A 14,059-nucleotide genomic window follows, 5' to 3' on the forward strand; every position below is an offset into this window, starting at 1 on the left:
TGAACCAAATATGCACTCAGCAAAGGGAATTTTCTGATAGAGCTCGAGATAAAAAATCGAAAAGAAAATATTCTAGAAAAAATAGCTAAGATAGGCTGCTTATCTTAATCTAGTAGGCCAAATATATTTGAGATACCAATACATTGCATTGTTAGTGGCTACATTTTTGCAGGGCCAGAGGTGGTGTATGTAGGCCTTTTCTTATGTCCAAAAATTTTAATAATAACGATGATAATGACAACAAAGATGAGATGATGATGTGAGAGAGAGAGAGAGAAAGAGACCTTTGATTGGAGTAGTTTTCTAGCATCCAAATACAAGCCAAATGCTACTTGTGCTGGCCCATCTATTAACAGTGCAACTTCCACATCCAAAGGGGGTTAGATGCATTAGATACTGACATCAGCATCCTAAAGCAATCACCTCAATTACCACATTTCTAGGCTTAGAAAATTCCTCTGCTCAGGGATGTAGACTTATGTATACATCAAAGCTTCCAAGAAATATGGGAAGCATTAATCTTGCAACCAACTTTCTCCATCAAGATGAGTAATTGTCATATAATGACCCATCGAAGACACAGGGCTACCTTGAGAAAAGTGCAGCATGGGAGAGGGAGGGAGAGAGAAAAGTCTCACCAAATTAACTTACCCAAACCAAACTAATAAGTGATGCACTAGCGAAAACTCGAACCTAAGGCCTTGTAAACATTGAGGAATCGCCAAATTCACAACAATACCTATAAATTAGTTTCCCATTTATACAACTTCCAAATATGATTTCATCACTTGGTAAAGGTACCGTAGATTGTAAACCTTGTAGTTTATGCAGACTTACGTAGAAATAGTTCTATTCTTACAATAAAAGTGGAGGGTAGTTTTTCCTTTTTATATGCAAATAAATTTTTAAATGATGTTATCAAATCAAATATTAGCCAAAATAAATTTAAAAAATTTAGTATTTTCACTAAAAAGAGCATATAAAATTAGAAGTTCTTGTTTCAGAAAAGGAGCAGAGCCCGACTTCATCAAGAGGATGAAGCAAAAGTACAAAAACCGGTCCATTGAAAGCCACCATAGGAAAGGCAGAAGCAATTACATGGATGAGGGATGGATGAGGGAGAGAAAGAAGAGCTAAGAAAACATAATAGACAATTTCATAGCCAACATGTGGAACCAAGGAGTATTCTTTGAGGTAACAAGAAGTTCACAGGATTTGATAAGCCAAGCAGTAGCTGCCAAGAGAATTGCTTGTCCAGAAAGATGCGGTTGCTGCCTTCCAAAGGGTCCAACAAGCAGCAAGGACAAGAGAATCCTAAGCCTTCTTAAGCAGCAGAGGTGAAGTAGTCTTCTCCGGTAGTCTAAAGCTATCTTAGCACGGTGCAGTGGCATCTTCCTGAGTCTCTAAGCAGAACTGAAAGAGATCATAACTTGTCTGATATTACGTCCCGAGCCTATCACTCAAGTTGGGCAACTAATGCAACTACATATTTTCTAGGGCAAGACTCGAGAGAATATACAAAATCTATAGATTAAATACAATCTCAGCATTACTGTACAATATATACAATTCAAAATAAAATAAAATAATTCCATTATTAAAAGTAATAAAGTTATCTAATTATAAATTTTAATTATTTAACTGGTATCAGTGATGCTTGAATTTTTTTCTTTTCTCATCAGTAATCCGAGATCATAACCGAATACTACGCATCCTGCAATTCTTTTCAAAAAAGAAGTAATGGAGTGGTATAAGTTGACAGCTCAATAAAAATCTCCTTCTCATGCAAACGCCAAAATAAATAATTGAATAACATTTTAAGACGTTAAGTTTTAGTTCCATGGCCAATTCAAAACTGATTATGATATGAGGTGCTGGAGTTATCTTGGGTAGGCTTGAGAGAAGATAAGGGTATCGTCAGCATATTGTAACTCTCTAATACTTTCCAATTTGGATTCAAGTTCCAACCCATATAGGAGTCCTTTTAAACCTGCTAGACTTTCACCAAAAAAAAAAAAGAAAAACCTGCTAGACCCAGATTTTTGTTGAGAATATTGGACACTAGGATAAAGAAGAAGGGTGAGATGGATCTCCTTGTCTGAGACCTTTTGTGCATTGAATCTGACAACCAAGTTTTCCATTGATTAGCAGTGTAGTTTTGCCCAAAGTCAGTGTTCTCCATATCCATCTAATCCACCATAAAAACCCCACTTTTGGAGAAGGGTTAGAAGAAAGCCTCAGTCGACATTGTGAAAAGCCTTCTCGAAATCCAACTTGCATAAAACACCTTCCTTCTTTTGGTGGAAGTAGGAGATAATCTCATGGACATATAGACACCAGTACATAATTAAGAGGGAAGGAAATGAGCAAGTGCCTTGGCTAGTATCTTTGTAATGAATTTAACATGGGATGGGTGCTTAGAGCCTTTTTTTGAAATTTTTTCTATGAATCAGGGGCTTTGTAAAAAAAAGGGACAAGAAAGCGATACGATCCTGGCTTCAAACCCCTCTAAACTTAACCTACATTGGGAAGCTGGCAATCCAATCTAGGTCAAGTTTAGAGGGGTTTGAGGTGCCCGGAGCTACTCAAAGAAGTTGGTGTAGGCACCCTCAATTAAGCAACAGTAATTTGTGTCCAATTCAAAGCCTAGGTGCCAAGGTCTCAATCTTATCGTTGTCATCTAGATTATCATCAAGGATTTGAAGCTTCTCATAGCACACCATATTGCTTAGTCTCCAATTGCAGGGGGTTGCATCCATTAGCTTGTTCATGCTTTCATGTGAAAAAGAATAGCGATTGTTGAATCAGTTTGCTCTTTCGACTGTGATTGCTCTTGTGAAGCTCTGAGATGTGCTTACAAGCACACAAATATGGCATGATTTCTGGCATGGTCAATATTAATTATATTATCAAAATTCAAAACCATGGTCATTTTTTTAATGAAGAAACTATCGGCGGCAAGCTTCGACATGATCCCAAAAAAATCATTGACTCATGCTATAAAGGAATCTGACTTCAAATTGGATACATCATTAAAAGGAAATTTGTGGCATCATCCGTCCATAGATTTGACAAATTTGAAGTCACCATGTTGCGCCCCAGCTCAAATTGGACGACTGCTCTCTGCCAATGACTCCCCATGCAACAAATTCAACACTAACCAAGACAGCTGCGCATGGCCATTGAGCTTTTCTTAGTATTTGCTTATTTTTTCCAAAGTAGTTGCATAAAACTCTACCTTGCCTAATTTTGACCAATAATCGATAAGAGAAGAAAAATCTCCGCATCAGCATACCTGGATCAAACAAATTTTGGATTCCTAATAATTTCAAGACAGCATGTACATCAAATTACATCATAATTCCGTGGCATGTTGCTACCTCCCACCATTTTTTTTTATCCCAATTATGCCAGGGAACCTACACTATGAACAGAATTAAATGCTCTAATTTAAAACATAGACCAAATACTGATAAACGATAAAGGCAAGAAAATATACAGCAGTATTGGAATAACTCAAAAGCCATTTGAAAATCCTTTCAGAGTGCAGCAATACCCACGCGAGCAACTTCACATGATCCACTGGTTCGAAAAAAAGGATGCTCTACTCTGTCAGTTCCCAAAGCTTTTAACAGCAAGCCAGATAAGTTAATTGAACTTTAATCCTTCTAATGCTGCTGCAAAAAGCTAAGAACTCAGAAAGTCAATAAAATGAAATGAAAGCCAAAAAATGTTCAAGTAGCTGCACATAATTGAATGATGATGATGATGATGAGCAAAGATGAAAGTTTAATGCAGTGGCATCTGATTTATATATCCAAATGATTGTTTAGGTAGATTGTGTAAACAAAGAAGAAGAACATGTACAAGGTCAAAGAACCGTTGTAATGATTTATTACCTCATATTCTCTAGGCCATGCTCTTCTAAAGCATTCTAAAGTCAAAAAGTGTACAAGTGAATTGCATGGAAAAGATCTCCTGCCTCTAGAGTTCCATATTTAAAAAGGAGGCCCCTTTTAAATCACTGCTTTATCTAAAATAAGAGAACCTGAAAGACTTAGGCAGACTTGCCTGTGGAGGATGAGAGAGTGCCATACTCATCAGCCCTCTCAAATCTTACATCATTAGACTACAAGAAAACAAGGTGGTTCATCATTTTATGGTTATGGTACAATGGTTGGGTGGAACAAGGACAAATGACTCCGAATGCCTCCAAGGTAAGGGTACTGAGGGTGACCGATTTGTTGGGTTGATTGATAGCCTACTGGAAGACCAAGTACCCAGAATGACACGTTCTCTCTAATTGTTGAATTATGCAACAAAGTGGATTTGTCGGGTATGTTCTTGGAGACTACCGACAGGGAGAAGTGAGAAGAGGTAGGGTGGACATCAAACAGGTGTACCAATTATAAGTAAACAGCCCACAGCATAGCATGGGTGGGGGGGCCTTGTTTGGGGAGGTTATAGCTACGATGCAAATTTTCTCCATCTTGGTTGAGGGCCTGCAGGAGGTTTGTGTAATGGGCTATTTATGGGTGTGCTTTGGGTGCTATTTGGTGTCAGGTTTGTAGCGAGTAGACTTTTTTGTAATGGTGGGTAGTACCCTATAGATTCTCTTGTTTTTGTTTCTTCCCTTTTTCTCTCTCTTTTCTCAGCTGTAGGCTGCTCTGTCATCCTGTGACTCTTTTTTACCCATTTCATTCCCTCTAATGAAATGAGTAGTGGCCATGCAACCATTGTTCAAAATAAATAAATAAACAAATAAAAGGTAGTTTCATATTCAAACCTACTTATATTTATGCCCATAAGTTTTTCTTGGAGCAAATACATATAGTTCCCAATTGACAAACCAACAGTATTGCAGGCAAATAAATCACATATTTTCATACCATCGAACATACAATAGTGTCTTAATCAAACAAGAGATGAACTAACATGGATGAACTTTATTAAATAGAGGTATCATGGAGCATCTCATAGCGGACAGATGGCAGCCTGCTTTCAACATAACAGAGGGCTCCAGGGCCATGGACAGAGACTCGAGAAGTTTGCATTATAATAGTACATTTCAAACTTGCATTCTATTCAATATATCCATTATATTGAAATACGTAAAATGTGTATGTACGTGCGTGTCTTTCAAATTTGCATTCTATTCGATAAACCTATTATACTGAAATATGTTAAATATGTGCCACTCAAACTTGCATTCTCTTCAATATACCCATTATACTGATTATATGTCTGTGTTCACGTACCCATTATGCTGAAATATGTAAAATATAATGTATGTTCAGTTAACAAATATACAAGAATATGTATGTGTGTTTCAAGTCTGCATTCTATTCAATATACCCATAATACTGAAATATGTAAAATATTTGTGTCTCAAACTTGAATTCTATTCTATATACCCATTATACTGAAATACGTATAATATGTCTGCATTAACGTACCCATTATTCTGAAATATGTAAAATATATGTATGTTTGGGTAACAAATATAAAAGAAATGTATGTATGTTTCAAACTTGCACTCTATTTGATATACACCTTATAGTGAAATACCTAAAATTATATCTGTGTATATACCCATCATACTGAAATATGAGTGTATGAATGCAGAATACGTTTGTGGGTAACAAACCATTGTATGTACATATATACATGTACACACGCCCACACAAGTGCACTTTCAGATTGTCAATGTTCATATCCATGGCATATATTTCTAGGCATTGAATTCTCTACAAGCTATCAAAATAATATTGAAGTGGTTGGAGTCTTAGTATCCATCAGAATGCATCAAAGGTTCATTCTGACATTGTGTAAAGGATGTTTTTGACTCTTTGTACTAGGTTCTTATCTGACGTTTCTTTATTGTGTACTTTGAAGTCTTTGTACATAGTCTGTAGCTTTTGATTCATTATCTCAATGAGTTGGGTGGGACCACCCCTTCCATTTTAATCATTAAAAAGAACGTGTTGGTCATTTTGAAAGATTAATCAGAAATAAAAAACAGTGGAAAGCTCGGAAGTGGCCTGACATCATAACCTTTAATCATGCAGTGATTCAGTGGAATAATCACAACAGTTTAAGATATATTACTGACCTTACTAGAAGCTCGAGGCTGTAAAATAAGATCTCTGCCAACTTCCTTAGTGAGACCTCTTCTATGTTCTCTGTTTTCTGCAGTGGTCTCCTGTTCCTCATGGTTATGGGCCTGATAGCCCTGATGTGACCTTCCATTTGGGAACCTAGACAACCTTCTGCCCTCCGTAGTTAGCCTGAGACTGATTCCAGTGGATCTATGCTCACTTTTTTGAATTACACCGGTTTGATTACTACTGGTTGCTTTGCCCTGATCTTTCTTTGAAAACTGTGCAGCAGCAGCCCTTGCACCAGCTATTGCAGCACTAACACTAGATGGTGTCTCCACTGTGGATGTTTTAGAGCTGCTGAAGTATGAGGCAAGAGATCCTGGCCTCAGTGACAAAGGATCTTGGGGATCTGGCAGTGGAAACTTCACTGGTTGAGGGCATTGCACAGGGCAAAGACCTCTTACTGCTGCCTCATAGATCTATTCCAAAAAGGCAAGAGGTAGATGCAACTGTTACAGCACCCAGCTAGAATAAAGGCATAGAAAAATATGCAAGGAAAATTTTTCCTTAAAATAAACAGCAGACTTAGTAGGGTACCTTTTTTTCCAGGTTATAAACACCCTGATAACCTCGCATTTCAAATGGAACTAACAATGTCTGCATTGAGTAACAGAAAGTTAGTTGAACAAAAATCTTATCGTATCAAGCTCTTAAAGTCTGAAAGGTTGTGTAATGTAAAGGTAATTTTCATCATTTAAAAAATGAACATGATTGGCTGTTATTTTTGAAGGGCAAAAGAACCCTTTCAAGTATTAAAGCTCTCTGATCTATAGAAGAAAAGTTTACTGAATGATGCGCAAATGTACCTGTGGGTTCTGACAGAGCCAGCAGAAGTCTGTCTGGCCTTCTAGCCTTACCTGTGACCAACAGTCACATTGGTTAGACCAAAACCAAAACAAAGTAGTTTCTTCTCAAATTAAATATGACCATACAAAGACAATTTCAGAAAGAGAGATAATAAAACTGAGATCCCACCGATTCAGGTAATGCCTCCCAACACACCAGCTCTTCCTTTTTAAGACAGCCTACCACTTCAACACAACCTGTAATGAGAAACATAGTCAATTAGTTGCACAAGATTTTCACAGAGATTTTTAAACAGCAATACATTTCCAAGTTATAGAGCATATCAAATCAATTGCTTTGTTTCATAAAACATGCACACTATTGGGATGAAAATGGATTGCTTATGTGACAACTTTTCCATATCCACATCAATTAGTTGGTTTTATTCGGCAGCTTTAAAAATGGAGGAGGATATCAATCAGAAAATAAAATATAAGCCCGCAACTGCTTTTAACAAATACAGTTACAGTTTGGATTTTGATAATATCCAGATCGGTTTTCAAATAACTAATATCCGAATATCATATTGCTTCAAGCATAGACATATATGAGTCTAATGTATAATAAATTTGAAGGGAAAAATCAAGAAAGTATATTAACAAACCAGCATTTAAAATAAGCAGAAAAACATATGCAAAAATTAAAAATTAAATACATTATAAAGATTGATAAACAACCATATTTTATGTGGATACTCCTGTTCTTATCCAGATAGCAGAATCTGTTTAAAGACAATGAATATCTAGATCACCATTCAGATAGTGCATTAACATCCATAACCATATCTGGAGGTTTTAGAAAAAGAAAATCCATATATGCGCTTTGTAATTTGTACATGGCATGTAAATGTGTATTTATGTATGAACCTACATATGTATCTACATCTTCATGTATGTATGTGTATATATACCACATATGCATGTGTGTATGACCAATTTGAGATATGGGAATGGTATACAATAAGTTTTCAGCTTCTAGCATGCCAGATATCACAGCACCCCTCCATATTCACTAATTTCCTTGTTATGTTCAAGTTAAAAGATTTGTGGACTTGATATTAATAACAATTATGATAATATAATTAAAACCTACATCCAGTCTAATCATCAACTTGAACATGCTCCATCTACACATACGAACATAAAAGTGATCCACGTACTTCACCCCATAATGCTTAGCAGGCCACATATGCAGTCGTACTATACTAATTGAGCCACATACATGGCTGCATATGGCTAAGGGGCTTTTCAGCTGATATACAGTATGACCACATATAGTGACCACATAAAATGCGGTGCAGCTAGGGTACTACACTGCATATGTGGCTGCAAATGCAGCCTCATGCACTACATTTTAAAACACTATATATATTTTTAGATGCTTATTATAGCTTTTCCTTAGCCTTTCAAATTGATTTTCGTTTGTGCACTTAATTATTATCATAATTAAATTTATATTCTTTTAAAATTTTGTAAATCACTATTTACTTTGTTTAATCATCTTTGAGATGGCCATCATATACTTCTGAATCATTCATATAAAAAGAGATAATAAATTGTTCCATTCACGTGATCTTTCTATTAGTTGTGCTCTTATTATGGCATTCTTCTACACGTATTATGTAGGGAAAGAAAAGACCAAAGAGGAGTCCATCTACCAGATAAGTGATTCATAATCTATCAAAAACAAACCCTTATTTGTTTATATTGATAAGCAAGTCTATGATTTATTTTTGTTTAATTATTTTAGAGGTAGATAGATAGGATAATCTACAACAATACAGCTCTAATAGTTAGATATATTTCTTCCGAAAGAAAATTAAATATAATTTTAATCAAAATAAATACAGAGTTTTAGTAGATAGTTTTTGTCTTTGAGAGCATGCATATCTTGCCCCCCCCACCCACCCCCCCCCCCCCCCCCCACAAAAAAAAAAAAAAACTCTCCAAAGGAAGTTTATTGTTCCACACCTAGCATCCCTGCCATATTTTTCCAAAAAAGAAGATTAAATAAACTTTATTAGGTCAATGAAATAAATATATACAGTTACTGCTGGAACTTAGTGTAGAATATCTTTCATGCTGCTAGAATGAAAAACCTCATCACCTATGAGAAATCAATGAGTAGATTTACTTGCTTTTTTTCCCACTTGATCTTACATACTGATCGCTTTTAAAGTTTGGTGTTTCTCTCATTTTTTCAGAAAAAAATATTTATAGCAAGATGAAATTTTGGCAAAGAACATTTCTAAAATGAGAATGATCCATAAAAAATTTGAGCAGCACTTTGCAACCAAGTGCATCTAACATCATATCTCACACTTGAAATATGCCCAACGTCCTTGAGTTATTTAAAATGGTAAGGAGAGTCTCACTAAATCCTAAAATCTATATATGTGTTCTAGTGTCTTATGTGAAAGCTTTCCCATTCCCAATATATACCCCTCCTAGAATTCCCCTATGATAACTAAAATATATATTTCCTCCCAAAATACGCTTAGAATATTTTAGTCTCGACCAATGGGATCCCTTTTAACCATCGCATTCCCAAAATACACCTCTCCCAGATACCCCTATGATAACTAAGACATATATATTTCCTGTCAAAATACCTTTATAATGTTCTATTCTCAATAGATGGATCCCTTCTAACCATCTCTAGCCGGGCCCCAAGTAAATTACCCTACTTTGGTTTTTGTCACTGGTTGAAACCCTTACAAGTGGGATGTAATAGCGTTGTTAACTTTAATTTTTGTCACTGGTTATACCAATTAGAACTCTTGACAAACAGGATGCATTCTAAATTTATCCATATGAAGTTGTGATATTCAACCAGATTTTGAGTGCATCACGAAACTCCCTCCAACACACCCCCCCCCCCCCCCCCCAACTTCTCACCGATTCAAGAAAAGATCTTCACAAGTTCGGACAGTGTTTTGCTTGGTTACACTAATCACACTTCGCATCATTGGCCTTGTGAGTTTATTAAAAAATAGGTACATTTGTTGTTTTTTGAGAATATGGTGGTTACACCACTACTAATGTTTGCACCCGAGGCCCCTCACTTGGAGAGGAAAATAGCAACCAGCTAAACTAACAGCTGTTGGTCAAAGGTAGAATTAGTTGGAGATATTAGTCATCATGAGAATGAGACCAGGGACATGCAAAGGTTTGGATTCTTGAGGTAAGCTAGACATCCCAAAATTGATGTCCTTTTCTGGTGAGAGTTTTTGCACGCATTGAAATGAGAAGACAGACACACAGAGAGAGAGAGAGAGAGAGAGTGAGAGACTTATCCTAGGACAACCAGATACCGACATGGACATGGACCTAATATTTATTATAGAATATCTGATACACTGATAAGTAATCTGAAAGTTAGAACTACAAAGTTACACATGCAAGATGTCTAACATGGCATATGAATTATGACATAATATTAACCTTGAAAGACTATAGCATCTACAGAATTATATGGATTGAGTATCCATAAAGCACTCTATTGGCCATTTAGTGTATATGGTGTTTGACATGAATTTCTATGCATCATACATCTCTTTTTCTAAATTGTTGCATCTTGGCCATCCACAAGAGATAATAGTATATGGCAACAGGGATTCACATGATATTCTTACTAATTATGGATTTTATTGATTGCCTTATACTTAGAAATATCTTTTTTGAGGCTAATGGAGATTATGGTTTTAAATTTTCTTTTTACGACCAGAAGTCATCTTACTCAAAATGGTGTAATAGATCAAATACTATTCTACAATAATCTCTATATATTTCCATATTTTTAAATTATGGTTTTAAATCCTCATTAAAAGTTTTTCTTTTTTGCAACTATATCTACCAATTTATTGCAACTATATCTACCAATTTATTTCAACTAATATACTTTGCTGTTAGCATATATTATCGATTATTAGTTATCGGAATCACATGCATAAGCACGTGGTGTTATAACTAGTCTACATAAATTGATCAACAAATTGTATTGTATAATAAGCAAAGAAAAAAGGCAAGAATAAATCATTTAACCAATAAAGACAAACCACAAGCACAAAGTAAAACAAAAGCACACTTCCTATTGCTATACTACTTTTGCTACTAATACCATCATCAAAACACCGAAGTCCAAAATACCCTAAAATCCACTGTACCATCATCAACTGCTAGGTCTATGAAAGAATCAAGCATATTTGGATCCTTCCACAGAAACTTCATTGAAGTTATCTTACTCGTATGCACCCTCCTACTCACAAGGGCCATCTTGTTATATATAGCTAAGCAATATAAATATGCATTTTAAATTGACATCCTCAAATGGTGGAAAAAGTTTAAGTATAGGCATCACTAATACACTTAACATATTTATGATATATATATGAGTGAACCCCCCCCCCCCCCCCCCAACACACACACACACAGATGAGTTTGAAGCTTGAATTGTAAGGAACAAGAAAATTGGAAGATGATGCGGTAGGAATTCCGACATCACATGGTTCCCAAAAAAAACATACTTTTTCGATATAAATTATATGAATAGACTAAGAGTGTATTTGGATACCAAAAGGTCTTATTAGCCTGATAAAGTCTTCCGATAAGCATTCTTATTTTAAGTACATGTGGGGAGAAGAGTAGTTGAAAGAGATGGGACAGCCCACAGAAAAGGATTGAATTGAAAGATCAAATTTACCATTGAAAGCATTAAATAGTATTTCTTTCTTATTTTCAACAAGAAGCCAATTGTGCGATCACCTTTTCTTTTTACATTGTCAGATTTTTAGTTTGATCTAGAAGATGGCTATCAGAATAAATTATAAATGAAAAAAGCTGCAAATAAATGGGAATTCTCAGTTAGGTGTAATTAGCGAAACCTAGTAAAAAGTTCTAATAGATGTATCTTCTAAACCATAGGATAGAAGCTGTTATATAGTCGAAGGACATAAGCTGCTATATAGCTGAAACAACTTAGAATTATAAGCGAATAAGCAAGAACCTACATATATGCAACACTTTTGAGATGACTTGCCAACCTATAGCCAAGGTTTCTCTGCGAGAAAGATCTGAGAGGAATGTAATAATGATGTTTCAAACATCTCTTAAAGAAACCATAGAAAGATTCAACTCAAACCAAACATCACAGGCTAACTTGTTTTATTCTTCTTAGGTATAATCCCATGAACTTGAACCTCACTTAGTGTTGATAGTATTTATCTGAAGAAACCATAGAAAATTAAACCTTGAACTAGGTCCTTTGACTCAGACTTCTACTTATCACACACACAGTATGGATCAATTAAGCCTTTATGCGGTGATTTTTCATGAGAAGTTTATTAGGGTTAGTCCAAACCCTTAGTCACGGCTTATACGACATTTCTCACATAGGTAAGTCCTTCAAGGATATTTATGACCTAATACCCTGCAGATTTTCTATCTTGGACTAACTCAACCTTTTTCAATATATATTTTGGTCACTGATAAGAGCACTCATCATAGGGTTGGGATTGTCGGTGACCAAATAGTGGATAAGAAGAAAAAACCAACACATTTAAGTTAAAACTCCAACATACTTAAGTTCAGATGTTTTAAGCATATTGCAAGACAGATTTTTTGACATTGTAATCAACAAAAACCATTGATATGTTGGAGCCCTACTCCCAAGTATATTCAAGGGGTTTTAAAAATTATAATATGGTGTATATCTCATATGCTGTGATCCCTCATCCAGATAATTTACATCACAGCTGAAAACTGCAGACCATCTCAGTTCTTAAATTTCATCGAAGAGAATAACTGAATAAATTTGTCCAGTATATAAAGTATGTACAGAAGTGCAGCAAAGGATTTCCAAAAGTTGCTCTTTTTATTTCTCTTTTTTACTCTTGGATATCTAAAAATTGGTAAAACAATAAGGAAACGAGGCATCCGTTACATACCTAGAAGTCGCGAGACCGGATAGTGCTCCGGAAACTTGATATCAGTGATCCCATTAATGGCATATATTTCCCTGTAGAACTCCTCCATTGCTTTGATAGTTTCTGGATCCGGAACTTTCGACGCAGCATGAATCCAAAGTCGACCTTCAAAAGAATAAATGCATCAGTTATTCCCCGCAATCAACAGCCAATTCAACGACGACACAGAGCCAAAAAAAAAAGTCCAAGAATAGGAGAAAACCACAAATTCACATCAATTAAAGCATAGGTCTGCGAGAATCAAGAAAACAGTAAAATTTACGAGATGAGTATTGAATGGGCCCATGGGGATTCTTGAATTCGAACAAGAATAAATCTTTTTTGTTGATTTAGAATGCATCAAGTACACTAACTACGATCACAGGCAAGACTGGAAAATAGAAGCGGAGATCAAAGAGGAAAAAGATTAAGCTTCGTACCCGTGAGAGGAGCCGGCCATGATCTCCCCTCGATGCGCTTGATTCCATGGACCAAGAGCGAGGCCCACGGCTGGTGCATCGTGAGGCAGGGATTCCGGTACTTCTCCCCTCCGCCCCTCCCGCGGCCGCCGCTGGCGCCGGCGAAACCTCTCATCTCTCTGGGGTGGGTTTTGGCGCTGAGAACAAAGCAGGGACGTTTGCGCCGGGACCGGAATTCGGGAATTGTAAAGATCGGAATTAGCTTAGAGCGCCGCAGGGATCTTATTCCGAATATATAAGTGCGCTGTTATCCCTACCAGTCCGACTCGGAATAGGATTCGTAAGTTTGATAGGCAATTAGTTGGGGTAGGATAAGGATAGATCGGGTTAGGTTGTCGTGAAGCCGTGCAAATACGAAATATACCATGATTCCATTAATTGACCAGGCAAACTGGGTAAATGCTGCTATTTTAGGTTAAACCAACTCATTAACCCTCATCGGCAACTTAACAAAAATATTTTTACATGTAGCACGAAATAGAGCATTAATATTACTAAATAATGGCATGTGTGGTGCATGTGATTACTAAGCTTAAAATGTCAGGCAACAAGATATAAAAAGGAAACCCTTTACATTATAATATCAAATACATATGTTAAGTTTAAACTAA

General features: G+C 36.1%; 1 protein-coding gene across 3 annotated transcripts; it reads right to left on the bottom strand.

The window, feature by feature from the left end:
- Positions 1–3,178: 3,178 nt before the first annotated feature.
- On the bottom strand, positions 3,179–13,677 carry LOC103703586. 3 transcript variants are annotated; one of them, XM_008786504.4, is made up of 7 exons: positions 13,410–13,677; positions 12,952–13,095; positions 7,137–7,204; positions 6,968–7,018; positions 6,699–6,758; positions 6,113–6,580; positions 3,179–3,582 (listed from the first exon to the last, which is right to left on the bottom strand). In XM_008786504.4, exons 1-7 carry the CDS (start codon positions 13,561–13,563, stop codon positions 3,571–3,573), a joined length of 957 nt encoding a protein of 318 aa, XP_008784726.2. In that variant the 5' UTR covers positions 13,564–13,677; the 3' UTR covers positions 3,179–3,570. The 3 variants fall into 3 exon arrangements, with proteins under 3 accessions (XP_008784726.2, XP_008784732.2, XP_008784719.2); XM_008786510.4 differs by having other exon boundaries at positions 3,179–3,677; positions 13,410–13,675; XM_008786497.4 differs by having other exon boundaries at positions 3,179–3,687; positions 13,410–13,674.
- Positions 13,678–14,059: the final 382 nt, after the last annotated feature.

This window comes from Phoenix dactylifera, chromosome 5 (genome assembly GCF_009389715.1).
Source record: "Phoenix dactylifera cultivar Barhee BC4 chromosome 5, palm_55x_up_171113_PBpolish2nd_filt_p, whole genome shotgun sequence".
Lineage (NCBI taxonomy): Eukaryota > Viridiplantae > Streptophyta > Magnoliopsida > Arecales > Arecaceae > Phoenix > Phoenix dactylifera.